The sequence below is a fragment of the Lycorma delicatula genome, chromosome 5 (genome assembly GCF_047948215.1).
Source record: "Lycorma delicatula isolate Av1 chromosome 5, ASM4794821v1, whole genome shotgun sequence".
In the NCBI taxonomy this organism is placed as follows: Eukaryota; Metazoa; Arthropoda; class Insecta; order Hemiptera; family Fulgoridae; genus Lycorma; species Lycorma delicatula.
This window is the reverse complement of record NC_134459.1, coordinates 79,163,862-79,191,323: the sequence shown is the minus strand read 5'-3', so window position 1 is coordinate 79,191,323 and position 27,462 is coordinate 79,163,862. Positions and strand designations below refer to the sequence as shown.

The 27,462-nt window shown below is 30.8% G+C and overlaps 1 protein-coding gene across 2 annotated transcripts in view; it reads right to left on the bottom strand.

The window, feature by feature from the left end:
* Positions 1-27,462, bottom strand: part of Rat1 (5'-3' exoribonuclease 2 Rat1) — a 118,353-nt gene that overhangs the window by 57,858 nt on the left and 33,033 nt on the right. For both annotated transcript variants that reach the window (XM_075366434.1, XM_075366435.1), the window contains exons 12-18: positions 26,280-26,387; positions 22,641-22,730; positions 15,898-16,054; positions 11,689-11,863; positions 6,370-6,426; positions 5,064-5,132; positions 2,091-2,219 (exon numbers count right to left, since the gene is read on the bottom strand). In XM_075366434.1, coding sequence (XP_075222549.1) covers positions 2,091-2,219; positions 5,064-5,132; positions 6,370-6,426; positions 11,689-11,863; positions 15,898-16,054; positions 22,641-22,730; positions 26,280-26,387 — 785 coding nt within the window. The remainder of the gene's footprint in view (positions 1-2,090; positions 2,220-5,063; positions 5,133-6,369; positions 6,427-11,688; positions 11,864-15,897; positions 16,055-22,640; positions 22,731-26,279; positions 26,388-27,462) is intronic.

Here is a 27,462-nt window from a genome sequence, read left to right as displayed (position 1 = left end):
GCCAGCTAAAATTTCACTCAGAGAGATGACAATAAAAGTAGGTGATAATTTAATGGCATTGCTAATGGACAATTTAAAATTATCAAATTACAACATAGTTAACCGTAATTGTAAATAATTAATAATTTCAATAATGTTTTATTCTTTAAATGAAAAAGTTGCATTTAAATGCATGTTAACAACTTGAACTATATGAATGGAGACTGATTTCAAGAGGATAAAAGAAAAATAAGAACCACAATTTATGCAAAGGGAATTTCTAATAAGGAAAAAAATGGAGACAACTAATGAAAATTAGTATATATTATTAAGAATTTTTTCTTTCAGTAAAGGTACTGACAAGAAAAGAAGTTAATTTAAAAATATATTCCTTTGAAGTGTGGGTAGATATAAAATGATGTACGATGAAACTCAGATTGCAATGTTCTAATCACGGGTTATTTATAGACAGAAAGAGATGACATGTACAAGAGGCAAAGCTACTAATATATCTATGGTTTAGGATCTAAACTTGAACCACACTGGATCAACATCTTATGATAAATAGACCACTGCAAAATTTATTATATATTTGATATTTTTCTAAAATATTCCACCAGTTGTCATTTAATTATTAAGCATTATTTTCAGAAACACTTTGTTGAATGTATTAAATAAATCAATACACTTTTTAACATCCTTCTATCACAAAGTATAATAATAATTATTATTAATTTGGCATTACAGCAATTAACCAATAATTCAACAAAATAAAAAATACTAGCCAGTAAAACAAATAAATCAAATCAAATATCAAATAAAAGATTATATTACTGCAATAATCATGGATATCTGTTGTATATGATAATTAGTAAGACATTTATATGATGTAATAAATCAGTATAACTGGTTATACTGTTGGTTTACATACTTATCAGTATAACTAGTACACACTGAAATGATAGTCATACCTAACTGTATAAACATAGAAAAAATGTTAATGACTATGACTATTTATAACATATTCAAGCAAAATTACAAAGAAACCAGTGCTGTTGTCCTATCAAGATAAACAATTAGCTTGGGTATAAAACATCATTCACTGTCCTAATTGATTTACTTTTGAACTAAAGTGTTTTCATATGTTAAAAAAGAGGAAGAAGTATTAATTGTATGTTATATACAAAACAATTCTTAATTTATGTTATGCATAAATAACTGTTACAAACATACTTCTTTAACTTAATTTTTGTTGCTTTTATTATGCAATTTGTACAACATTACAGTAGGTATTGTTTTTAAAAGTTGCATATATATATATATATATACATACACTATTAAACACCTTTTTTTCTTTAATATTTTAAATTAGCAGTGTGTGTGATTTTGAAACATTTAGATTTATTGAAAAGGTCCTAGACTTTCATTGTTATACTGTATTACATAACTTTGAAAAAAGTATTATGAAAACTTCATTAGAATATAATTAAAAATGTTTGATGGTGCTAGTCAACAGATTTAAGAATAATGCTAGTAAAAAAACATTTAACTGAAAGCAAAGTGATAGCGACATCAAATGGTACACATGGACTGTCATTTGTTGAATTTCTCTTTTTTTAGCATAAGGAAGAAGTTGATTTCTCTGGAAGAGTAGACGACTTCAGGATCTTGAGTCTTAATTATGAACACTTATATTAATTATTTTGATTTAATAACAGAGAAATATTTATTAAAATTAACTTTAAAAGCAAAATATTAACAGTATATAGAACAGACTTCAAATAACATAAAGTGATTTAGTTTAAACCAACCTTGAAAACATTTATTTATAGTAAAAACATTTTTTCATTTGAGAAATTTCTGGCTTGACCAAAATTAAGCCAGTAACTTTAAAGAAATGTATAAAAATGGTTCTATTCCTGCAAGTCACAGCTTTCTTAAAATATTACACAATGAAGGAATAATTGTGGGTATATGTAAAGCTCTATAATAATCGGTTTGGTGGTTTCCAGCTTATGAATGAATTTAAAAAAACTAATTGAACATAGAACCTTTTATTAAAGTCTGCTAATGTGTAAAAAAAATAATTAAAAATAATTAATTTTTTTCACCTTAACATCTTATGACCTGGTCCACCAAGAGAAGCTCTCTGAGTAGCAGGTGCCATCCCAATCTGCGGCCGCCAATTTCTTGAATCTGACTTATTAAGATCCTCTGGTTTGAGGACCCTTGGTGGTTCCCTGAAAAAAATTGTTTTGTAGTAAAAAAAAAAAAAAAAAAATACTATACAAGAATAAAAGGAAATAAATGTTTCCATTTACAGAATTTTCAATAAAAAACAAAATTTCATACTGATTAATAAACACAAAATGCTTCAGACTACCAGTCTATAATCTTAGGTTCATATACGTTCATTTAAAATTGATCTACTGGCTTACACAATCTTTGTACAGGAATCTAAATAAAAGAAGGCTAGATTTATCTTATTCGTGAAAAATAATCCTTTAGTAATAAAAAATCTTTGCTATGTGTGACAAATCTTATTTGTAGCATATGGCAAATATACTGAATGACAGTGAAGATCGTTGATTGATTGATTGAAGGATTCACCAATTGAATTTATTCTATAAACAATGAAAGCTGGAGCATACTGGTATATATATATATATATCACAAGTGAATTACTTTAGCAAAGCAGTTGGTAGATTAACACATCCTTGTGCTGGAATACAAAGGATAAAACTGCAGATCTGAATTTTATGAAGGAAATATTCTCAGAAGAGAACAAAGGAATCGCTGAAGGGAGCAGTGATAAATAGCACTTAAGTAATTTGAGTGCTAACATAGAAACTTAAAAAAAAAAGAAGCCTAATCATGTTTATCATCAAATTGTAGACCAAAACCATAATCAACCAGCCTTATCATCTTCCAGGTTCCCAGACCCATAAAACAATGAAGAGAAATTTTTATTTCATTTTTCCATTGTTTTATTTGAAGATTAGATATGACTTTATAATTCAATACTGGACAAGAGGATTTCCTGAATTCTATACCAAAATTATTGAAGGGAGAGTCTCAAAACTGATTTAATAAAATGGTTAGTCTTAAACACTCTGAATGATTAAATTAAGAGAACAACATTTACAAGCATTATTGCATAACAATATTTATTTACTTCTTATTACAACTGACAAACTTACTTGTTTGTTTGTTTTTTATGATAAAGTTCTTGTTTGAAGTAAATGCAACATTTTAAATTACTCAGAAAAGTAGGTACAGAGTTCTCTGGAAATGGATGGGTGAATCTGAACAGCAAATTTGAATGTAAGTAAGCAATTTCGAAGAGTTATCAAGAAAGCTAATGAGTCTTTGATACAGAATAGATAATGACTGGTTGTAGAGGTCTTAAAACCTCTACAACCAGACACTTCATATTAATTTTTACTTCTTTTTTTAAAAGACTACTTTTAAAATACTGTTCAGGAAGTCAATAGTGGAGACACCTGATATAAATGAGATGAAATATATGTTAACAGTGTCATTAAGTTTAACATAACTGAACTGCTTTGTATGTTTTTTCTTACCAACACACCTTTAGACAAAGGTTAAAGTAATTCTGATGCAGTTATCTTCATTAATTTATAATATTCTGTATAGAAAACAATTTTAATCAACATTTAATACTGTAAACATTTGTAACTGAGTTTTATTTTCACCAACTTGAAGGAGTAAGTGACCAACAACAGAATTCAAATTTTTTTAGTTTTTATAGTTTTCACTTATAATTTAACTCTTAGGACTGAGTTTCCAAAAAATATTTTTATGCATGACTTTACTTGGGCTAAGAAAACTGTTGTGAATCTTGTAGACAAATAGATGAACAAAGAAACCAATATCAAGTATAATGATACAAAAATAATGCAATACTTTAATAATGCAATTACTTTCTGTTCATTACATCATAAACTTTTAGAATAACAACACTTATACATACTATAAACAATGTGTAAAATGGTAATAATCTTAGCAATAATTTGTGATATAGTCAACTGGTACAGTAAACTGATATAGCATACAACACTGGAATAACTTGTCAACTTTTAGAAAGCGTGAACATATGTATAGTAGTTTTTTGAGGTGTATCAAGTAGTGCTGGCACTGCTAATTGTACAGTACACCATAACAAGGACACTATAAGTTTGCAAGAAACGATTTGCAAGTCTAACAATCTATCCCCACCCTGCATGTCAACTGAGTTCTCTAAACTTAACAACTAATAAATCAGTAAGTAATATTGAAACAGTAAATTAAACTACCTCTTATACTGTTGATGGTTCAACACTTATTTGAAAGTTAATTCTACAGTTTCAAAAAACTTTTTCTAAAATATAAATGCTTTAACATAATCCATTTTTCCAAACAAGGTGTATAATATATTAAGAACTACAGAAGTCTGTATTAAAAAATAGAGGAAAAATATTAATTTAAAATAACCACTTTTTTGTGATTAGCAGTGTATATTTATTGTATATTTCCTTTAATTCCATCAAGATACAGCTTATAAATTACTAATATACAAACACTCAGATTTTTATAACATTAAAAGTAATATCAAATACTTACAAAACTGTGTAAACAGCTAAATTCAAAACGAAAGGTAATTTTACTAAAGAAAAGTAATATTACCAATTTTTTTTATACACAACTTCAGTAACTACTTAAAGGAAAATTAATTTTAGCTAGATAACTCTACAATAAATATGCATATATATTTTTAATTCTATCACGCTTATCAGCAGCATGAAATTAAGTAGCATCTCTGTTTAAATTTTACAACTGTCTTCTTTAAATTAGCAATAATGTTAAAACTAAGTAAATACTTAAGTAGTAATACATGCTTTCTTACATTTATCGACATACAATAAAAAATCAGAACAACTTTGTTTACATTGATCTCCTCTCAACTACTAAGATAAGAATTATTATGCAACAATACAAAATTAAAAGAAAAAAAAGGATATTGAATATAAATTTAACAGATTACAATTAAAATTACATAAATTTAAGCAAAAACAGAAACTTACTTTGCTCCTTTTAGCTTCACTGCTTTAAATATGTATGACTCTGGATACTTTGGATCTCGAAACCTCACACTGAAAAAAATAAATAAATTATAAAATATCAATAGTTTTCAATTGACAATATACACAATATTGATTTAAAATTAAATAATTTTAAATTCAAAGAATAAGGAAAAATGGTTCACCTTCTTGTTTATAGGCAGAACAAAAGAACCTGAAAAACCCAAGGGTAAGGTAAAGCCAAAAGAAAAAATAAAGATTTTAAGATCTTTTTATTGTTCATATATCTTAAACAATAGTTAAAAGAAATACTAAGTTTATAAGGGTTAATTATAATAAAACATAATCAGTAACAATTAAATAGAAGTGAATTAAAATGAAAAATACTGAAAGAAAAGTTTAAGAAGTAATTATTAAGAAGAAACGACAAACTGTACAGTTGCCATAGCAAGTTAACATAAAGGAATTTTTCTATTTTTGCAAAAAAATTTAAAAAGGATGTAGTAGTTACGTCTTCAAAATATAGTTATATATTAATTGTATATATATATATATATGTATATATATATTAATAGTTATATATATATAGAAAATTAGTTGAATTGTTAACATTTGAAAACAAAATCTTTTCTTTGTAAAATAAAGATGTACTCTCAATACAGAAAACAAAAATTATTAAGATTATTATATTATATATATATATATATATATATATATATATATATATATATATATATATAATAACATTTATCCAATTAAATATTATGTAGCAAATACAAAAAAATTAAATGATTACTATGTTGAGTATTTTCTACCTTTCTTAGCTTCATTCTTTTATCACATGTTAATGCGTTTCAGAACCATTGTCAAAACTTACTGTACTCCATAGCAGCACAGTAAGTTAACAATGAGTACAATATGAATTATCTTATTGAACTCTATAGCAGCACAATAATTTTTGACAATGAAGTTGTTCTGAAACGCATCAACACGTGATAGAAAGATGAAGCTAAAAAAGTTAAACAGTACTCAACATAGCAACTATAGTGATCTTAACAGAAAAGATAACAGTAATTATTATTTTAATAACAACAATTAAATGATTAATTTAGGATTTCATAAAATGTTATATAATATTATAAAAATGAACTAATACACCAACCTCTACTTTCAATTACTTGAGTCAGGCACTGTGTAGCAACAATCCAAGAATTGGTAACAGAATTAGTAATAAAGAGATTAAAATAAAATAAAATTAAATGTTATTAAAGAATAAAATAAAATCTACTGATAATCAAAATTAACTTACACAGTAACAGTGTTATATCTAACAACTGGAAGGCCATTTACAGGTGATGGCAGAGATCTGTAAACAAAAAAACCTTAAGTTATATATTTAAATCACATGCAGTAGAATCTTAACCACTTTGTTTTACCAGAAAGTTTTATATCTAAGTTGACACCACTCAAGTTATAAAAAAGACTAACAAAAAAAGAAGTTTGTTTTATCAGCAAGTCAAATAACATAATTTCAGACTATTTTTTTTGTAACTTGAGTAGTATCAACTTGGATATAAAATGCCATGAAACTGAGCCTATGATTGTTAACTTTGGTAATCTATGGGAACTGATTAATGGCTAGTAGTTATTTTATTTTATCTTTACTCAACACCCTCCAATTTCCAATCCCAGAGACATTTAAAGTAATGCAGAACCATTGGATAATAAACTATGCAATTTTCTGACTTATCCAGGGTTCATCTAAACTTTGAAAGGTTAATACTCAATTGTTTATTTATTATTCCTGTTTTAATTTATAATTACAATAAACGCATTTGTAGTTATTAAATTATTTGGAAAAATACATACATCCACCAAACCTATTTTTATTACATCTTACGTCTTATGGTTTTCTGTAACAAATTAGTTTTGTAATTGGTAATCCCTTTTTTATAAAAGATTATTCATTTCCATTTTCTAAATGGAAATGAATAGTGCCAAAAATTCTTAAGTCCGTAACATTTTATTTTACAATTAAATAAATATACAACATAATAGACACGTACTTGAAACATATCCTGCTTAACCAGACAAGTATTGCAAAAATTCACTTCCTTAACATATCCTTCCATATCACATACATTTATGAAGGGTTAAATACATTATCCATCAAACAGATAGATTAACAGACTTCTCAACAACAAAGCGTCTTCATTTTACAGGTTAATATGTAGTTAAACATTTTTTTTAGTATATATTTACAGTAACTGAGGAAAATGATAACATAGGAATGCCATAAGAATGTCATGATCAGAATCAAACCAAACTAAAATCTTTTGCTGTAATCTTAAACCTAACAGATTAAAAAGTACGAGATATAACCAGAAAGTAAGTACAGTTTTGTAATTAAGAAATACACTTTTCTTACAATAGAATAATTTTATTATTAAATGGAAGAGCACACCTGAAACTAATTTACACTTATTATCTACCATTAATATCTTGTAATCAGTTCTTTCCTTCGTCAAAAATGATACCCCCAGTAAAAATAACAACTGTAGTAAAACTCTTTTCACATCGGCATCATCACTGACCAATAAGGAATCGCTTGAGATGGAGAAATAAGTGGTAGACAACTTAACACTAACTCAGTACCACAAGGTGGATACTTCAATTGCTTCCAGCCAAATTTTTCAGTCAGACTTTGTATAATCGCTTAGTTTTGTAAAACTCCATAATATTTTTAAGTCCAAACAAGAAGCCTACATAAGCCTACATTCTGTTTTATAATTTCATGCAGTTCTGTCCGTGAAATTTCAGGGAATTCAATAAGGAAGGGTGTCCACACTCCTTTGCTCATGCACATTACTGCATCTGTTATTGAACTGCCACACCCACTTTCTAGCCATTCTATCATTCATAGCTTTTTCACTGGTAACAATCTGTCAGTGAATATCAGCTGGTTTGACACCTTTACTTTAAAAAAATATATAAATAACCCTCCTCTATGAATCATGAGACCTTGCCGTTGGTGAGGGGGCTTGAGTGCTCAGGGATACAGAGTAGCTGGACCGAAGGTGCAACCATATCGGAGAGGTATCTGTTGAGAGCCAGACTAAGGAATGATTCCTGAAAGAGGGCAGCAGCTCTTTCAGTAGTTGTTAGGGGCGTGAGTCAGGACGACTTAAACGGCCGTATCAACATCACTCAGTCCTCTGAGTACTGCGCAGCTGAAAGCAATGGAAAACTACAGCTGCTTTTTTTTCAAGAAAATGTGGCTCTCTGCATTTTCACATAGCAATAATGGAGGCGCCTTCCTTGGTAAAATATTCCGGAGGTAAAATAGTCCCGCGTTCGGATCTCCGGGTGGGGACTACTAAGGAAGGGGTCACCAGAAAATTAAAAAATAACATTCTACGAGTCGGAGCGTGGAATGTAAGAAGCTTGAAAAAGGTTGGTAGGCTAGAAAATTTAAAAAGGGAAATGGGTAGGACAAATGTGGATATAGTAGGAATTAGTGAGGTTCGGTGGGAAGAGGAAGGCGACTTTTGGTCAGGTGATTTTAGAGTAATTAACTCAGCGTCAAATAATGGGCAGGCAGGAGTAGGTTTCGTGATGAACAAGAAGATAGGGAGGAGAGTGGAGTATTTCAAAACGCATAGCGATAGAATCATTGTAATAAGGATAAAATCAAAACCTAAACCGACAACGATTGTTAACGTCTATATGCCTACAAGCGCCCATGATGATGATGAGGTAGAGTGTGTATACGAAGAGATTGATGAAACAATTAAACACGTAAAAGGAGATGAAAATTTAATAATAGTTGGAGATTGGAATGCAAGCATTGGAAAAGGCAAGGAAGGAAATATAGTGGGTGAATACGGGCTGGGCAAAAGGAATGAAAGAGGGGACCGACTTATAGAATTTTGCACGAAGTATAATTTAGTAATTGCCAACACCCAATTTAAAAATCATAATAGAAGAATATACACTTGGAAAAAGCCAGGCGATACTGGAAGGTATCAGATAGATTATATCATGGTTAAGCAAAGATTTAGAAATCAACTCGTTGACTGCAAAACTTACCCTGGAGCAGACATTGATAGCGACCATAATTTGGTGATAATGAAATGTAGATTGGGGTTTAAAAACCTGAAGAAAAGGTGTCAGATGAATCGGTGGAATTTAGAGAAGCTTGAGGAAGAGGAGGTAAAGAAGATTTTTGAGGAGGACATCGCAAGAGGTCTGAGTAAAAAAGATAAGGTAGAAAATGTAGAAGAAGAATGGGAGAATGTTAAAAAGGAAATTCTTAAATCAGCAGAAGCAAACTTAGGCGGAATAAAGAGAACCGGTAGAAAACCTTGGGTTTCAGATGATATATTGCAGCTGATGGATGAACGTAGAAAATATAAGAATGCTAGTGATGAAGAAAGTAAAAGGAACTATCGGAAATTAAAAAATGCTATAAACAGGAAGTGCAAACTGGTGAAAGAAGAGTGGATTAAAGAAAAGTGTTCAGAAGTGGAAAGAGAAATGAACATTGGTAAAATAGATGGAGCATACAGGAAAGTTAAGGAAAATTTTGGGGTACATAAATTAAAATCTAATAATGTGTTAAACAAAGATGGTACACCAATATATAATACGAAAGGTAAAGTCGATAGATGGGTGGAATATGTTGAAGAGTTATACGGAGGAAATGAATTAGAAAATGGTGTTATAGAGGAAGAAGAGGAAGTTGAAGAGGATGAAATGGGAGAAACAATACTGAGATCTGAATTTAAGAGAGCATTAAAAGATTTAAATGGCAGAAAGGCTCCTGGAATAGACGGAATACCTGTAGAATTACTGCGCAGTGCAGGTGAGGAAGCGATTGATAGATTATACAAACTGGTGTGTAATATTTATGAAAATGGGGAATTTCCATCAGACTTCAAAAAAAGTGTTATAGTTATGATACCAAAGAAAGCAGGGGCAGATAAATGTGAAGAATACAGAACAATTAGTTTAACTAGTCATGCATCAAAAATCTTAACTAGAATTTTATACAGAAGAATTGAGAGGAGAGTGGAAGAAGTGTTAGGAGAAGACCAATTTGGTTTCAGGAAAAATATAGGGACAAGGGAAGCAATTTTAGGCCTCAGATTAATAGTAGAAGGAAGATTAAAGAAAAACAAACCAACACTTGGCGTTTATAAACCTAGAAAAGGCTTTTGATAACGTAGACTGGAATAAAATGTTCAGCATTTTAAAAAAATTAGGGTTCAAATACAGAGATAGAAGAACAATTGCTAACATGTACAGGAACCAAACAGCAACAATAACAATTGAAGAACATAAGAAAGAAGCCCTAATAAGAAAGGGAGTCCGACAAGGATGTTCCCTATCTCCGTTACTTTTTAATCTTTACATGGAACTAGCAGTTAATGATGTTAAAGAACAATTTAGATTCGGAGTAACAGTACAAGGTGAAAAGATAAAGATGCTACGATTTGCTGATGATATAGTAATTCTAGCCGAGAGTAAAAAGGATTTAGAAGAAACAATGAACGGCATAGATGAAGTCCTACCCAAGAACTATCGCATGAAAATAAACAAGAACAAAACAAAAGTAATGAAATGTAGTAGAAATAACAAAGATGGACCGCTGAATGTGAAAATAGGAGGAGAAAAGATTATGGAGGTAGAAGAATTTTGTTATTTGGGAAGTAAAATTACTAAAGATGGACGAAGCAGGAGCGATATAAAATGCCGAATAGCACAAGCTAAACGAGCCTTCAGTAAGAAATATAATTTGTTTACATCAAAAATTAATTTAAATGTCAGGAAAAGATTTTTGAAAGTGTATGTTTGGAGTGTCGCTTTATATGGAAGTGAAACTTGGACAATCGGAGTATCTGAGAAGAAAAGATTAGAAGCTTTTGAAATGTGGTGCTATAGGAGAATGTTAAAAATCAGATGGGTGGATAAAGTGACAAATGAAGAGGTATTGCGGCAAATAGATGAAGAAAGAAGCATTTGGAAAAATATAGTTAAAAGAAGAGACAGACTTATAGGCCACATACTAAGGCATCCTGGAATAGTCTCTTTAATATTGGAAGGACAGGTAGAAGGGAAAAATTGTGTAGGCAGGACACGTTTGGAGTATGTAAAACAAATTGTTGGGGATGTAGGATGTAGAGGGTATACTGAAATGAAACGACTAGCACTAGATAGGGAATCTTGGAGAGCTGCATCAAACCAGTCAAATGAATGAAGACAAAAAAAAAAAAAAAATATAAATAACTTTAAAAACTTCTTACTTTAAAAAGGGTTAACTGCCCGCCCTAATTTCACAAACGGTGGGATTCTCGATTAACTTAATTTTTAAAGGATGTTTACTCAGCTGTAAATGAATGTAGTATACCTGTAAATGGTATATATTGAAACCCAATGAGAGAATGTGGCATGCATACTCAAGAGTGTAATTGCAGCGATGTGGAGGAGACAAAATAAAGGTGAATGAGTTGAATAATTAATAATATTCAGATAATACCAATGACAATAACAAAAACAATTCATATTAAAATTGAAACTTAAATCTACAGTAAAGCCCTAAAAAAAAAATTATGAAAAACATAGTCACCCTCCAATGTTGACATTGTCTTCTGCTAAAAGAATTGTGCCACGCATCCCATTAGCAGACAATGAGTTCTCAGTATCATAATTGCTTGGATTTTTATACAATGCAATTATAAAGGTGTAAGATTCATGTTCTTTACCAATATACAAACGATCATCACCACGTACATTCCTCTTCTCTGTTAACATTAAAACAAGATTCATGATATATTCAAATAAATACATAAAAAATAAACTTGAGTTGTCTTCTAAAAGTCTAAACTTTTGTAAAAGCATGCCAGCCAGAGCACAGAATGTTACAAATGATCATCACCCCGTACATTCCTCTACTCTGTAAACGTTAAAACAAGATTCATGATATATTCGAGTAAATAAATAGGTAAAAAATAAACTTGAGGTGTCTTCTAAAAGCCTAAACTTTTGTAAAAGCATGCCAGCCAGAACATAGAATGTGTTCCATTGTGTGACAACTTTTGGAAACACAATGCCATATGATGATGCATCATGATTAGTTTTCAAATTACAATAAAGTACTAATCCCTCAATGCATTATTAACCAAGTGAAAAAAGACATTGAAGAACAATGTGTTAAATTTTACTTCAAACTCAGTATAACTTTTACAAACATTTAAAACATTTCAGCACACATTTGGGAGAAAATGTATAAGCAGATCATAGTACTACAAATGGTTCTATTGTTTAAATGGAGACAAACATCAACTGATGAAGATCCGACACCTGCACGACCTTCCACATTAATAAACTATGAAAATATTTATGCAGTTAATGAAGAGCATTTTTAACTATCCCAGAGATTGCTGAAAAAGTGGGCATCAGTATAGCATCATCCCATACAATTTTAACAGATATCACATCTGTACAATTGCTGATTAATTGCTAACTGATGAACAGGAAGAGAATTGAATTAACATCAAACAAGACCTTCTTGACTAAGTCAATAATACCAATGAAAATCTTTTAAAAACATTACAACATAGGAGATGAGACTTGGATCTATGGCTATGATGTGGAAACCAAAACCACAATCATTGCAATACAGTGGATGGGGAAAGGATCATCCTGACCAAGCAAAGTCTGCTTAAGTTGGTAAACATAAAGGTGGTAGTGGTAGTTTTTTTGACTGGTAAGGCTTGGCCCACTGTAAATTCATTTTTGTAGTCAGACAGAAAAAAGAAGTCTACATGAAAGTTTTACAACATTTGAAGAATGCTGTACACAAGAGACCTGAGCTATAGAAAAACCAGATTTGGATGTTGCACATGACAATCCACTAACTCATTTGTCACTTCTTATCAGACATTAGCAGCCGAAGCATGGGCATTCATGCCTCATTCATACTACTCTCCAGACTTGACCTCCAGCAGACGTTTTCTCGTTTACCAAACTGAAAATAATCTTAAAAAAATGTACAGAGTGACACACAAAACATCCAACATTTGTTTTGGCAATAATTGTTTAGGTTAATAATTATTAATGTTTTATGTTGGTAGAAGTGACAGCAGTTCATGAATACTAGTTTCTTCTCTTTCTGAGTGTGATGTTAGTGTATAATTTCAAGAAGGCTGACAAAGGAAGACTAACTGTTGAACTGTGTGTAAAGACTGTGTTGTTTTTTAACAACATGAAGTGTGGTACTTACAAAAAAGATGGTTTCATGCACATTTTCAAACATGGTGGTTGCCCTCATTTAAAACAAAACATAAACTTTATGAAAAATTTAATAGTGGCGATTCAGTATTTGAGAAAAGCATGAAAGGCCTGCTGATGTTTGTTCTCCATAGAATGTCGAAGCTGTCAGAGCTGTACTACTGAGGAGCCTGGGCAAATCCATGAAAAGCAGCAGTGCAACTTGGGATTTCTAGGCGATCTATGCAGCAAATTTTAAAAACAAATTTGCATTTGTACCCATACCAGCAGTGTTGCTGAAATTAACAATTGATAATAACAATAACAAATAACAATAAACAATAATAATAACAACAAATAATAATAACAAATAACAATAACAATTGAAATTAACAATAAACATCAAAGAATGGCATTTGCTGAATGGGTTGTGAACCAAGACATACTGTTGTACAGTATCTGGTTTTCAGATGAGGCACATTTTCTCCTAGACGGGGTTGTTAATAGTATGAAATTTTGCTTCTGAAAATCAACACGTGCTTCATGAAAAGGTGCATCGTGCTCCAAGAATTACAATATGGGCCGCTATCTCAAGTCATGGGGTATTAGGACCATTCTTTTTTGAACAGACAGTGAACAGTGAACATTATCTAAACATGCTGCTTAATAATTTTATTCCTCAGCTTCTTGCAAAAAGGTTTTGATTAGAAAACGAGAGGTTCGTGCAGGATGGAGCACAACCATACACAGCTAATGTTTAAGACTTTCTACATGAACCTTTAAATGCAAATGTCATTTCAAACAGATTTCCTAATCGTTTTGCGTGTGAACAGAACTGGCTCCATGTGATTATTTTCTTTGGGGATTTCTAAAGGAAAAGATTTTCCCTAAACACAGTTCCATCACTGTACAAAGATTTGTACAGTGATGGAACTCTGAATTTTGATCATTGAGGCATGCAATAAGATATCTGAGGATATGTGTCATCGAATTATTAAAATCACAGATATTCATGTTGAAGAAGCTGCTAGCCGTGATAGTGGTCATATTGAACATGTGATAAGTAGAACATAATCTCCACGTATATAGGAAATACGTTGTATTTTAATTTTCTGAATTGCAATTCAAAAAAATATTTTTTAACAAAACGAAATGTTGGATCATTTCATGCACCCCCCTATAGTTTTCAAACATAGATAAGTTCAAGCAAAATAGTGTACAACTGCTACATGCAATACAACAATCCAAAAAAATATCCAAGGAAAATTCCAAAAATGGAAGAAATGTTGGGAGCAGTGTACAGTCAGCAATGAGGACTACTTCAAGACAACAAGCCTACACATAAAGTTGTAAATGTATTAATGCAATTTTTATTGAACAATTTTGGTCTTTGGAACATACCTCATATGTACAGAACAAGTCAGACGTATTACAATCTGTTCCTAATTTTGAATCTATTCAGACGATGACTTAAATGTTCAGTTGAGTTTATGGGTCTATTACCTTTTAGCAAAATTATTGAAATTTTACTCCATTTTTAAGGGAAACTAATTCCTTCCCTTAAAAATAGAGTAAAATTTCAATAATGATGATAAGCCCTCAAATAAAAAAATATATATATAAACATATAGAACATACATTCAACATGCACATACATACACCAAGCAACTCTTCTAGACACTGTTTCTAAATGTTTAAATAGTAATTAAATGGAAAAAAAAAACCAATAACATCTCATACAGATTTAACAGAATCACTATGCCTAATAATAAATTCACCAAATTATAAATATAAATTACCCTAACAATAAATATAAATTTACTAAAATAAAAACTTCTACTGAAATTGAACAATTAAAATTAATAATAAATTTATACAGAGTATCCACGAAGAAACTAGAAACTTTCAGGATATGTTCTACTTTCTTTTTCTGTTTAGCCTCTGGAACCACAATAAGGTATTTCTTCAGAGGATGATATGTATTAATTTAAATGAAGCGTAGTTTTGTGTACAGCCTCAGGTTGACCGTGCCTGAGTTGTGTGGTTAATGGAAACCCAACCACCAAAGAACACCGGTACCCACGATCCACACAAAACAGCAAATTTTGTGTTTTACGTCAAATATTTTAAAAACTACTGGAGTTACATAAATTATACAACCAGAAAAGGTAATGTTGTGATTTATTAATATTATATTATCTTTACAGAATAAATTACCTTGTAAGACACCATTTAAACTACTAGAGTTACTATTTTGGAACTGTTTTATCCTATTTCCCAACTCAGATTACATAAGAAACCACCAATTTTACTTAATTTGGGTCCCAAAAATTACAGTAGGGCTTCTTTTTATTAGAAGAGCTGAAATCTGGGCAAAATCTTTTGCTAGCCGTAACTCAAAAATGAAGTGTTTCCAGACCTACGTTTATATGAATTTCTTTCATTATTTTTACCAGTAAAAAATTTCTTGAAAGTTTCTCTGTTCTTTGTGGGACACCTGTATATAATTATAAATCTATATTAATAATAAATAATTAAAATGCAAAGAAAAAGATCAATAACTTACTTTCTGCATCAGTAAGTAATGGGTAATATGGTGCTAAAGCCTTCCACAATCTTGTTTCATCAACAAACGGAAGAAGTGCCACACCTTGCCAAGCAAATTTCTTACCATTGAGATCAATTTTAAAATCTTCAGGATAAAAATCTATAATAGGTGAATCCTAAAAAAACAAAAATCATAACAGTAATCATCAGACAAGATTATAAATTGTTCAACATTACAACAGTCTTAAAAGTTAAGATATAATAAATATAATTCATTTTTAAAACCTACTAACACTGTTCATAGATCGTTCGTAAAATGACAGGTGAAACTTCAGTTAAAGCAGAGATAGCAGACAGTACTAAAAATAAGCAGTTACAGTTACAATAATTCCATATAGATATGAACTTAAGTACATTTTACAAATAAATATAAAACTATTTTACTTAAAGGAATAATAATTTTTTTTTTATAATTGCATGCTTATTTGTCCCATAGTTAAAAAAAAAAATAATAGATTATAAAAATCATTTTTCTTACGTACATCTGATATTTTAGGTAATCCCACATTAACCCATTAATTGCCAGAATTAAATGAACACTACTTTTTTTTTATTAATTACTTTATTTCATCTATTTGTAAGTACATAAAGCTAGAAATATTTTCATATCAACAAAAAATTCAGTAATGGCTTAGTAATAAAATGGTTCGTTTACGCACCTTTGGCCAAAAGCATAATATAAAATGTAACTTTGTAAAAACATAAAAAGAAACCAAACTATTTATAAAACTAGAAAAAAACAACTATGAATATACTACATTAAATTGTTTTTAGTTTATTATGGATTTATTTTCTTTGCGGTGAATGAAATTCTTTGAAACATTTTGAGTGCAGGTGGACTTTACATTTTATACACAAAAATATTGTGTGGTTTTTGCACAGCTGACATCGTCTTCTAGCTTTGTTTGCATGTTCGAAAATAACATGCCCTACTTTGTCCAAACGAATATTTTCCAGCAAACAATTTTTTGAAGGCCAACCTTTGGTTGCCAATGATGGAGAAGGAACATTATCTCCCCGAATTTCACCGATGCACTGTGGTATTTTTATTTCCTCACTTTTGATCAACAATAATACAAGGTATGACCTAAAGTCAATTTGACTGATTTTATCATGGTTTACAAGCCAATATAGTTTCCACGAATTTACTATAACAGAATCGATAGCATTAGTAAACAATGGCCACCACCACTTTTTTCCACGCACTTTTATTCTATAGTTTCCAATGCCATTGTCATGAGAATCCACGCCACCCATGAATTTTGTGTATTGTCCTACCATTAATGGCTGACTAATAGTTATATCTTTTCTTTCTTTTCTGCTATATCTTTTTGTATTTGCTAATGGGTAAATTCCATTGTGATTACTGGCAACTGTCACCACTGCATTATCATTCCATCTAGCTACTGCAAAACTAGTTTTTTTATCAAATGCAAAATCGAATGTACCTCTATCCATCTTCTGCAATACTTTTGAACGCTTTAGTGGGCAATTAGGAAGCCTATTTTCTCTGACAGTGCCGGTAGCAAAATATCCTTTTTCATTGAGTAATTTAAATAGAAAAAAAATTCATCATATGTCGAAAAAAAAAAAAAATTCTATGCTCGTTCGGATGGGATACAACATTTTACAGATCGAGTACTACTTGTGTCCCCAGACCATATTCAGGTTTTTCTTTTTTAGCACCTCCGTATGGTATAATTGGTACAAATACCCATCAGAACTAGATAAACACCAAAGCTTGAATCCAAATCTGATTGGTTTCCCCCTTATAAAAATTTTTGCTGAATGCCTACCAAAATATGGCACCATTTCTTCATATTAAGAGAAAAAACGCCAAACTGTAAATTAGGTTTGTTTATTTCATAAAAAAATGGCCGAATTTTTGCAAATTTATCATTCTTGTCAAGCAATTTGTTATCGGAAAGGTTCAGGTTCCTTTTTATTGCTCTAAAGGTGTTACGGCTCATTGAATTTCTGACTATTTCAACAACCTTATCTTCATCCTTACTCCAATACATTTCTGTTTGAGGTAACGTATGATAACCAGTCAGTATCAAAATTGCAATAAATCTTTTTAGTAACGCAGTATTTAAATAAAAATCATGCAGATTGTTGTCATGTGCATATTTTATACTGAACTCTAAAATCATATTCAGCAAATCATTATCAAAATAAAGCAAAAATATTTCAGGAGATGATTTTCCTGCCAGTTTATTTTCTAAAATTTCTATTTGTCTATGTTCTACTGAAATTAGCAATTCTTTATATTGGTTCAATTTGTTCCCATTTTGGAATGTTTGTTTTGGGTTTAGTTTTAGATTTTTTTGGTTTATCCTTGCAATTTGATATTCAGCATCAATGTCTTTTTCTGAATGTACATGAATCTCAAACGTACCTGCTATATCAGTTGTTGCTATAGAAGGGGTCTCAATTAGCAAATTGTCATCAAAATCTTCTTCATCTGTAATTTCATTAACTTTAGGTGGAATATAAGTAGCGTCAATAGCAGTTGCTTGCGATATATTGTTATCTTCATCTTCATCTAAAATGGACTGCAATTCGTCAAGTGTCAGCGGTTTTTCAAAATTCCACATTTTAAAAAATACTTAAATTATAATGAAATCAACTCGGCTCTTGTAAAACTAATGCATGTACATAGTAAATGAACACTATACTAAAAGACGATGTAATATTGTTTGAGATATTTCTTGAGTAAATTTCTATGAATTATAAAATTAATACCGAATACGTAATCAAAATTTAATAACAAAAGGAAACGCTGTATCAATTCAATATAATGTTAGACTAAACAAAACTAGAAACGATGTTTAAGCAAAACACTGCAACACAAGACTGTGAGAATATTCCAACATAACCTATTACGAGTCAGTTTATATGAGTTATAAACGAGTTTATATTATGAGTCATCACTCATTATGCCAAAGGTACGTCATCGCACCATTATCTTTAACGACTGCTATTTATAATGATTTTTAAAAACAAGTTATTTTTATCAATGGACAATAAAAAGCAAAACCTAGAGATATAATTAAAATAATAATATTATTTATAACAACCACTCTGCTATCCAAATATATTATAAAATGAAGCAGTTACACAGAATGTTGAATTACAGTAAGTTTGAATGCAGTTAAACTTAAAAAATAAAAACGTAATCAATTATAACATATGTTAGGGTGATCAAAGAACTTAACAAAGTAAGGCCAAATTGTAAAAAGTGAAGAAAATTATTTAGAAATTTATAAAAAATTTATTTTAGAAAAAGGTGCGTTTACGCACCACTGGCAAAAAATCGGTTAATATAAATTGAATGGAACTCCAATTTATTTATATGCAGAAACACTTTTAGAGATTTTTCAAGATTAGTTTTTTGTTTACTCAAAAAACTGGTTACAAGAACTAAAATGTATACAGAAATACGAGGTTAAGTCTATTATTATCCGCAATTTAGTTATATTTTTGTTTATGTTGGTAGTACTGTCATGTTGCATGGATGACGCATGCATGGTTTAATTGTTGTTATGTCTGTGCAGGTTTGATGCTGCTAGGTTAGTTCCATTATCGCTGCCCTGCCGTTAACTATGGCTGCTCCGCTTTCTGTTTGCACAAAAGAAGAGCAACATTCAGTGATCTGTTTTTTGTGGTCAGAAGGTGTACCAGGGGCCGAAATGCATCAAAGACGTTTGATACAGTACAGGAAAGTGTGTTGCCACAATGGAGAGTCTACGAATGGAATGAAAAATTCAAAAATGGTCGCACAAGTGTTATGCACAATGAAGGAGCCAGAAAACTGTTTACTGCCACAAAAGAGGAAAACATTGAGCGTGCACGTGACATGGTTTTCTTAGACAGATTATTAACTATTTATGAAGTGGCACATCATCTGCAAATTAGTCACGGTTCTGCCTACAAAATCATCCACAACAGACTTAGGTTTCATAAAGGCTGTGCAAGATTGGTCCCAAAACAACTCACACAGTTGCATAAACAAGCACGCTTGATCATCTGCCAAAAACATTTGGATCGCTATGGTAACGAATGGAACGAACATCTTCTTTGACAGAATCATCATTGGTGACGAAACATGGATCCATCATTACAAGCCGGAGAGTAAATGGCAGAGTATGAAATGGAAACATCCAAATTCGCCTTGCAAAGAAAGTTCAAGACCCAACCATCTGCAGGAAAACTGATGCATATGGTTTTTTGGGACTCACAAGGCCCAGTACTGAAACATTATGAGGAAAGGGACCCGACAACAAACAGTGCACGTTACAGTGAGATGCTTACTGTCAAGCTGAAGCCTGCAATTCGAAGCAAATGCCGAGGACTGCTGTCGAAAGGTGTTGTGTTGTTGCACGACAATGCGCGACCACATACTGCTGCCCACACTGCTGAAATGCTACAGAAACTCAACTTTGAAATACTGCTCATCCTCCGTATAGTCCTGATCTTGCCCCTTCTAACTACCACTTGTTTGGTCCACTCAAAGAGGCATTAAGGGGCTGTTGATTTACCTCGGACGAAACAGTGAAAGAAGCGGTGCATTCCTGGCTCGCAGCTCAACCGAAAACCTTCTTTCTTCAGGCATCAGGAAGCTTGTGCAACGATGGACCAAGTGCATTGAAATGCAAGGGGACTATGTTGAAAAATGATATACATGTAAGTTTCCTATTTGTATTGCAATAAAATTTATAACCACATTCAGGATAATAATTGACTTAGCCTCAAAGTTAAAGGTACTAAAGGTAAAGAAGTACAAAGGAAATACAGACCTGAAAGACAAATCTGAAAGTGAAGTTTGATATCCAGAAAAGGTAATGTGATTTATTAATATTATATTATGATAACAGAATAAATTATCTTGTACGACATCATTTAAACTTCTTTTTACTTTTTTTTTTTTTTTTACAAAAGTTATTTCTTATTAGAAAAAAACATCAATTAGCAGATTGAGATAAATATTCTGGCTGTTTTGTTTAGTTCATAAAGTATGGTTTATTCTCAGTGAATGACTAATATGTTTCATGTTGTTACTTTTGTTACTAAAATTTCATATTTTCTTAAAATAAGTTACTCTATATTTATAATTTTTATTGTAGAAAAGGCTTGAGTGTTTATGGTTTTATAAGTCACCTTTATTTCATTAAGAAAATAAAAATCAAAGTGTTAGAAATGTTATCGTTATTCTTAGTTTAATCCTACATCAGTATCAAAAAAGATTTGTCAACTGATAACTGATGCTTCACTGAGTACTTATAAAAAAAAACACCTTGATTCCAACCATAGAATTGGTTTCACCTGAAATAAAAGATAAAGGAAATGGCTAAAGAGAAATTCAACTTATCCTCACAAGGAAAAAGCAACTTTTGCCGCACAGTTTTTGAAGATTAGTACTGAAAAATAGAAGAAATATACTAAACACATAAAAAATTGAACAAAACTATTATGACAATAACTTTATTGGACAGCTAAATTGAAATAAATTTATTATAATAGTAAATCTGATCTCAGGAACCAGTATGTTTGCTCCAATACTGATAATGAATACTTGAATGATGGTTCTGATTACAACAAAGAGTTGAGATGTTAATCTCAGCAACTACTTACTGCCTAAAATATTTTTATTTAATTAATTTATTATTACGGTAGCAAAATTACAATGTATGACCAAATTAAGACAGAGATCAAAAGTAGACTGGCACAAACAAAGGGATTTTCATGCTGGCAAGAAATAAGTTATTATCAAATATGGATCTGAGAAGTTGAAATATACTTTAACATTATCTTTATAAAGTGAAACGGTATATTATACTGAAAAATATTCAACAAGAAGAACAGAAAGGAAAGAACTGAAATGTGAATGAACAGAGAATGCTAAAAATTAAGTAAACTACTGAAATATGAAATTATGGGTTCTTAAGGTAAATAGTAAAAGAGTGTAATCTGTGGCAGAGCCAAATTAGGGTGGTTGACTGTATATTAAAAAAAAATAAAGATTTAATTAATTTGGTGATAGGATATGTGTAGAGAATAAAAAATATAAAATATATTTTATAAAAAATACAAAAATATTTCTAGTTTTTAGCATCAGTAGTAGCTCCAGTAAGTAAAAATGTCACATAATTTATAGTCTAAAAATATATTAAAGATTCCTAAACCTCTTGTATGATAAACCTCTTTATTGAGTGGACTAAAGCCTACATTAAAACAGTTGGTTGATCCCACAACTGACAAAGATTTTATGTCATCAGAAAAAATTAAACTTGAACTTATAATGGAGCCAAGATCTATGATCAAAAACTTACTCAAGAAACAAAACACTATATACATTTAATTATAGTTCACAAGATAAAGTAATCTGATGCAATAAAATAGTAGAACACACAATCACTCCATAGAGAAAGAATAGCTTAATATAATCATGAATTGTTACATAAAGTACTAGATTTAAGCATACATATATAGTTATACATTTTTTTCAAAAACAATACTAAAATGGCAGTCAAGGAAAAATTTCAAAATTTCCTCATAAGCATTCTTTGTGTTAGATGAGCTAACAAACTTCTAAAACAATTACCTGAGCCATGACCAACCCATTACAATAGGTATGTTATAAAAATATGTTTATATTTTAATAAGATTAATCATAAAAATAAATACATAACTCATACTTACAGGGTCACTCATTAATTTAGCCCAAGGCTCAGGTACGTGTGAACTGCTAGCAGCTGGAAACACACCCATTAATTGTTCTAATGGTTTAAACTGAAATGACAAAACAATCATATTAAAGCCAATATTACAGTAACAGAATGAAGCAACATATAAAACATATTAAGTATTAAATAAATATAAATAATACTCTGTACATACTTCATCCTATTTTCTTAAAAATGTTTTTTCATCACTGTGATTCACATGCTATTCTTTTTTTTTGTTTGCTTGATAAAATCGCCACATAAGCTTTAGGAGCTTATGTGTGGGAAATTGAAATGGAATTTTTGTAACATATGAAAAATGTCATGCCTGACCGGGATTTGAACCTGGGACCTCTGGATGAAAGGCCAAGACGCTACCAGTCAATTCTATTTGTAACATACTCATACTGTTAAGGTTAATATTAATAAATTAAATTATATTAATAAAAATAGTAATCACGTTATCACAGATATTTTACCAACAAACAATACTAGAACCTTATAGAAAGTTCTCAGCGCGATGCAGATATAGTGCAAATATAATCAAATGACTATGATTTGTCAAGTATGTTGTTTTAGATGGCATACTACAAAGTTTCAGATGTGTGCATTTTATTGCTTGTTTCTGGTGATCAATAAAAACCAAATAAGTTTTGACACTTTCTGAAAAATTAATAAAAATGAAAATGTACAAATTATTATTTTGTTACAGAGGATAATATTTTGCTACCAATATCCAGATTTCACACAACATAATAATCAAATATCTTTTATGATCCTATCTTGATTTTGTAATGTAATATTACTCAAGACTATTTTTTGACAGTTATTAAAATATATAATAATAACAAAAATAACCACTCTATCAATAACTATTTTTACAAATTTTTATACACTGTTTAGAATACATTATTACATATATTTTTGTTTATGCAAAATACCAGTTCATGAACATAACATTGAATAAAATAAAAGAAGCAATTTTTAAAATCACATTCCATTTATATGTTAAAAATAAATTAAACTTATCTAAAAAAAAAATTTTATAATTACAAAAATTAGGGCCTAGCTTTATCCAATAATTATGACAGGAATGAAGTGGCCTTTTCAAGTAATCAATTAATAGAAATTGAAGACATTATTCCATTAAGGAAGTTGTTCAGCAATTTTTTTTTTTAGATATGACAACATAAAAACTGTAATAAAAATACCCAATTAGATTTTATCTTTTTTTATTAGCATTAAGTTTACTTTGCTTTAATTATTACTGATCTAAAAGTGACTGATTTAAGATGAATAAGACATTAATTAAACATAAAGGCAATTTGCTAATACAAAGAGACCGACAACAATTAATCAAATAAAGCACAAGCAATATCTTCAATTGGTTTTTTAGGTAGCTACCAACCATGAAGTCAACAGTTTGTTGCTTGATTTCCTATGAAAGAAAAAAATAATGGCTTTACAAAAAAACCTGAAGGATCAGCCTTCACTGGCCAATCATCCTGAGGTAAACAAGACCTCCAATAACAAGGTGCAACAATAAAGTAATGAAATTGACATGATAAAAGATTTTTACTTATATTTTTAGTCAGCTGTAGTTTAATCTTCTTCAGAGCTCCTAATATAATTTCCTTTTGCTAGCACACTCTTACTCCAACCTTCTGCACTGCAAGTAACATTACTGGAATTCTTCTTCTGGAATGTTGTCTACAACCCTTGTCATAGCATTTTTTACATCTTCTGTTGTTTGAAAATGGTGTCCATCGACCACCAATTTGACTCTTGGGAATAAAAAAAAGTCACTCAGAATGAGATCTGGTGAATAAGGTAGTTGAGGTAGTACTGAAATGCGTTTTGAGGTTAAAAACTGTTGCACAGACAATGCAACATGATATGGCGCATTATCATGAAAAATGCAACTCATACTAATGTTTGAACAGACACAGAAGACTTGCTTTTGAGGTCTTTGTAGAATTTATTTGTAAAAATTTTATTAACAATTTTTTATGAAGAATGCCTTTGGAACTGAAAAAGCAAACAAGCATGCATTCACTTTTGACTTCAATGTGCAAACGTTTTTTGGTCTGGGTGATCCTTTTGAACACCACTGCAAACTTTGACGTTTTGTCTCTGGATCATAGTCGAAGAACCAACTCTCATCATAGTGATAACACGGTTTAATAACTCTGGGTTAATTTGAACTTGTTCCAACAGATCAACTGCCTTATTTTTCCATGCATCTCGCTGTAGCTCTGTGAGATTTTTCAGGACCATTTTCGCATACCCAGATCTTCTGTTATTATTTGGCAAACAGTTTTCTGATTGATGTTCATTTCTTCTGCAATAAATTTCACGATAATGTTTGATCAGATCGTACGATTTCATGTACTCTGGCCATGTTGATGTTCGTCCGTGAGGTTGATGGTCATCCATTGTGGTCTTTATCTTCAACATCTGATCTGCCTTCACAAAATATTTTATGTCAATGAAAAACTTGAGCTCTTGATGTAACCTCATTTCCAAAAGCCTTCTAAAGCTTACCGTAGATTGTTGTCATATTCTTACAGAGTTTACCACAAAAAGAAATGGTATACCCATTGTGCAATGTTCTGTGATTCAATTCCTGTGACGAGAGACCAAAACACGTGTTCACTTACTACACCACTACTCAAGACAGAAAGGTTGTACGGATGTGCTGCTTGGACTATTAGTGGCAGGAAAATTTAAGGTCAAAGATAGAGTATCTATGAAGGCTGCAGGGTTGCCAAATTTTGCTCAAAAAAAGCAGTTTCATTTCTTTATTGTTGCATTTTGTATAAGAAATTTGCCACACACCCTGGATAGGATTTGGATTATCCTAACAACTTTGATTACTAATGATCACACTAACAACAAATGATCACTAGCCTTTAAACTAAACATTTTTAAAACTACCCTGCTAGATTGCAAATTTAGCTATAATTTTATTATAGCTGTGAAGAATTTTATGACAATTTTTTGAGAAAAAATACTTCTAGAATATAACAGAAAAAATACACTTTTAAGTTATAAAACTAAAAAGTATTATTTGAAACTAATGAGTACTGAATGTTACTGGTTGAAATTAGTATTATATGTATTATGTCCTGATCTTTACCTCTGTCTCAATTTTTAATAGTCAATGTTTTTCTCAATTCCAACAGTAGGATGAGCTCATCCTACTTTACACTCCTCCCCTCCAAAAGACATGACTTCCTCCTTTTTAATAATTTGAGGAGTTAAAAACACCAATGCTCAACTGGCAGAAATCCCATATAATAAATTTTTATGTACTCAACATGAGGAATTTAAATCCTTAATGCAAAACATACTTAAAAAGAAATAGTGAATATACAAAAAAATAGATAAAACAGATAATTGTCAAACATTAAAACAAGTTTTTTTTTTTTTTTTTTTTTAATAACCAACTTACTTTTCAAACATGCCACAAACAATGCATCATTTTCTAAACTATATAAACAGCAACTAACAAATTTTATTAAGTATACATTGCATACACAACTGCAATGCCTACTGCATTAAACAAACTATCTTCTATATACATAATAATAAATACAATTTTTTCTCCACTTACTGGTTCAGTATTTTTTTCAAAATCAGATGGTAATGAAGCAACATCAACAAAATCAGAAGCAAATGGGGCATAGTGATATGGAAAGTACCACTTCCAAGATGCACAACCCTGAAAAAATTCATATAAAGCAATGACCGACTGTAACATCTATGAAAATAAACATTTAATTTCATGTAGAAAAGCAATGTGCTTAGTTGAGAACAATACTTTCTATCAAACTGTAAAAAGGAAGTACATTTATTATTTTGATTTAATTATTGTTTTTATTTAAAAAATACCAGCTTGATTAGCACCTCCAATCTGTTCTGTCATCAGTGCAGCGATGAATGAGCAAGAATTTCCGTCATCTGTTGCACAACATATACATAAAAGTTTTTAACAATGAAGGCGTTAAACCTGCAAGCATTTTAAATTGTTTAAAATTACAGTTTGGGGATACTATACTATCTCAGAACCAAATGTATATGTGGGCCAGACAATTTAAGGGTGAGCAAGAAAGTGTAGAAAATGAAAGTCATCATCAATGCCCAAGAACAAGTCTTATGAGCTGACAACATCCATGTTGTTGAAGAACTTATCAAAGGCGATCGCTGGTTCACTGTTGAAGAAATCACATCAGCAATGGGAGTGCTCAATCCATTATCATGGATCATCTTGGCTTTAGAAAAATTAGTGCTCGATGAGTTCCGAAGTTGATGACTTAAAATCAAAAATAGGTCAGGTAGGAGATAGGTGAGAGTTTTTGAATCAATTTCAGCAAGAAGGGGATGATTTTTGAGGCGCATTATCACATGTGATGAGACATGGGTTCATCATTACACTCTGCGAGTCAAAAATGGCAAATAAGGAGTGGTGAAAGAAGGATGAAGGCTGCCCAGAGAAAGTCAAAAACTGTCTGTCAGCTGGAAAAGTTCTTGCAATGATTTTTATGACTCAAGAGAGTTTTACTAATTGATTTTCTGCACAATCAATGAACGATGAATGCAGCTTACTATTGCCAGCTACTAGTCAACAAAAGCTGTCTGTTGATACAAAAGACGGGATTTGCTCATCAGAGATGTCATCCTTCTCCAAGACAACGCTGGGCCGCACACCACAATTTTGATAAGGGATAAATTGGAAAAAATGCACTGGGAAATCCTCGACCACCCTCCCTGCAGTCCAGATTTGACCCCTGTGACTG